This window comes from Haplochromis burtoni, unplaced genomic scaffold (genome assembly GCF_018398535.1).
Source record: "Haplochromis burtoni strain Fernald_Lab_line unplaced genomic scaffold, NCSU_Asbu1 Contig_2750, whole genome shotgun sequence".
Classification (NCBI taxonomy): domain Eukaryota; kingdom Metazoa; phylum Chordata; class Actinopteri; order Cichliformes; family Cichlidae; genus Haplochromis; species Haplochromis burtoni.
This window is the reverse complement of record NW_024585111.1, coordinates 2,141-5,027: the sequence shown is the minus strand read 5'-3', so window position 1 is coordinate 5,027 and position 2,887 is coordinate 2,141. Positions and strand designations below refer to the sequence as shown.

Sequence of the window (2,887 nt, the reverse complement as noted above, 5' to 3'; positions counted from 1 at the left end):
AAATATATTCTTTCTGTTATCTTATACTATTTCTCCTAAATTCTTGTATTTTTGAGAAGTTATCATGTTTCTGGTAAGTTACAATATTTCTGCTAAGTTCTGCTATGCTATTGTATTTCTGCCAAGTATTATGTTTCCTCTAAGATATTGCAGTTCTGCTAAGTTATTCACATTTTAGCAAAGTTCCTTTGCTTCTGCAAAGTTTTTACAATTTCTGCAACTTTTCAGCTTTTTCAGCTAGTTTTTGCATACAGCTTCAGCTTTAAAGCATCTACGCTGCATTTTCGCAGGAAATGCAAATTTTTCTAGTAATAATTGTCTTTTTTTTTTTTTTTAATGAAATAAATATGGGAGAAAACAAATTTAAATTTGCACTTTGTGATGTCAGCAGTTGTAAAGATTAACTTCTGTTTGTTCAACTATCTTTCCATTTAACCAGAAACTTGCAAATCAGTAAAACTACTGCTTTCATTAAAATTGTTCTCCAGAATTGCTCAGTGGCGGTTCCATATAGGGAAATATATCATAGCACTTGTTCTTGTAATGTATAATTATTACATTGTGTTACACATTATATTATATACCATAATATATTTTATATATTTTTATTTGAGCAGGCTGGTTCTTTAAATAGATTCCTCTGCCAATGTGACTAACCAGAATCACTACTTCATGACTACTTGAGATGGTGCTTATCAAATGAATAAGGAATTTAACTCATGTTTCAGAAGAAGGAACTCACAGGGGATAAAGGCAGGGGAAAGCAAATCACGAAGCTAATTAAATGAATTGCCTCATTATTAAGACTGAGAAATAATGATATTGCACAGAAACACGTGGAAAAAAATGTAAATGTCTGAATAAAAGCATGTTTAGGTTTAGGTGTATGTTTTATTTCGTCAGGGGCAGATATGATGTATCACAGATTATCTTGCAGTATTAGACTGCGTTTCACTTAATTATCGTATCATGATTGCTGCTGTGCGAAATGTATTTTGATGGCAGTGCACTGCAAGTTATTTTTCCCTGTGTGGCGTCCTGTGTATGTTCACGTCTTTGTTTTTGTTTTTACCGACAGCCCAAATCTGCAGAGCAGATTCTCGAGGCTTTGGATTCTGGCAATCGAAACAGGACACAGCACCCGACTGATATGAACGCCACCTCTTCTCGTTCCCATGCTGTATTTCAGGTAAGCTAAATGACCAGAAATCATCAATAAATTAAGATATAAATACTAATGTTAAATATAAATAGAAAAGTTACGTTTTTTTAAAGACTCCTTATCGCTCCAATCATGTAACAGTGTATCAGACTTTAGTTTTTGATAACCTTGAATGAACTTTGTTCTATTGTTTTCCTCCAGATATATTTGAGACAGCAGGACAAAACTGCCAGCCTCAATCATAATGTATGTGTTGCCAAAATGAGCCTGATTGACTTGGCAGGCTCAGAGAGAGCCAGTGCCACCAACGCTAAAGGGGCACGCTTACGAGAAGGCGCTAACATCAACCGTTCACTCCTCGCCCTGGGAAATGTCATCAATGCTCTTGCTGACCCAAAGGTGAGTGAAAGTGAATGACTACTTTACAATCACAACTGTTTCTGAGAGCCATTTAAAACCTTTTAAAAACATTTAAAAAACTTAGTAACATTAAGAAAAAACAATGAGTTGATAATATTGTTTCCTAACTGGCAAATAAAAGGTTTGGATGGTTACTATAAGGCAGCACCTGATGTTTTAAAACTGTAATATTGCAGTAAACAGAACCCTTAACTATAAGTATGCTCAACTCATTGTACACGTCTCGGCTTAAGCGGCTGCCATATTGCAGAGTACAAGGGTTGAATATGTTTGTTATAAAAGGAGACATTTTTGACCTCAATTCTCAAACCCAAAAATCTATACAGGCCATAAAACAGCCTTTTAATGCCAATTATATTAGATATTAGATTTAGGATTGTTTAATTTTTATTTTTTTTAAAGAAAATAATTTCCAAATTTTAAGATAAAGTATACATTTCTTATCTTACCTTACTAGCCTTTTAGGTTATATATAGGCTCTATATATATGTTTATTAACATTACTAATAGGGCTGGGCGATATATCGAGTTTTTTAAAAATATCGATATATTTTCATACGAGATATAAGATGTGACAATATCGTTTATATCGATATAGTCTATGTTACGTTATAATTATACTTGTGGAGCCGCAGTTTGCCTCTCTTTCGTCCACTTTTGTCTCTACGCAACGTTACTCGGCCTCGCCTCTAGTGATGGGATTTTTTTTTAGAGAACCGGCTCTTTCGGCTCCGAACCGGCTCTTCAGGTTGTTTTGTTGCTTTAATTAAGTTTATTATTAACAAAATATAAAATTATGCACAAAAGGAATTACTAATGTAAAAAAAAGTGGTTTTATTTATATATGTTTATATATAAATATATGCGGTGGCCCCTAGAGACAAAGCACGTACAAACTCCAAAACACATTTCTAGCGTTAACTGAACTTCCAAAACAGAGCTACCTAGATCACTTAAATTACACAATTGAAAGCATATGTGTATTGTTTTTACGTTCTTCTGAGTTTTTACGTGTTTGAGTTTTTATGTGTTTTGTCTCTAGGGGCCACCGTAAATATACTTTTATTTATTCACTCCACATAAAATGTAATAAATATCATAAAACAAAAACCAACTATTCACATTTCAACTTTTAACTATTTAAATTTTCAGCTTTTTCCTTTTAAACAAATTTAAAGTGAAACAACACAAAACACTGCAAACCACAACACAATTAATATCATGAACTGAAAATATGTGAATCACTATACTTTTATGCTGGGCACACTGTGCGATTTTTTTCAGTCGCGCGATTCAGCTCCTGCT

The 2,887-nt window shown here is 33.4% G+C and overlaps 1 protein-coding gene across 1 annotated transcript; it reads left to right on the top strand.

The window, feature by feature from the left end:
* Positions 1 to 348: 348 nt before the first annotated feature.
* On the top strand, positions 349 to 2,152 carry LOC106632918 (kinesin-like protein KIF18A). Its single transcript, XM_014331650.2, has 2 exons — positions 349 to 1,189; positions 1,364 to 2,152. Exons 1-2 carry the CDS (start codon positions 989 to 991, stop codon positions 1,577 to 1,579), a joined length of 417 nt encoding a protein of 138 aa, XP_014187136.2. The 5' UTR covers positions 349 to 988; the 3' UTR covers positions 1,580 to 2,152.
* Positions 2,153 to 2,887: the final 735 nt, after the last annotated feature.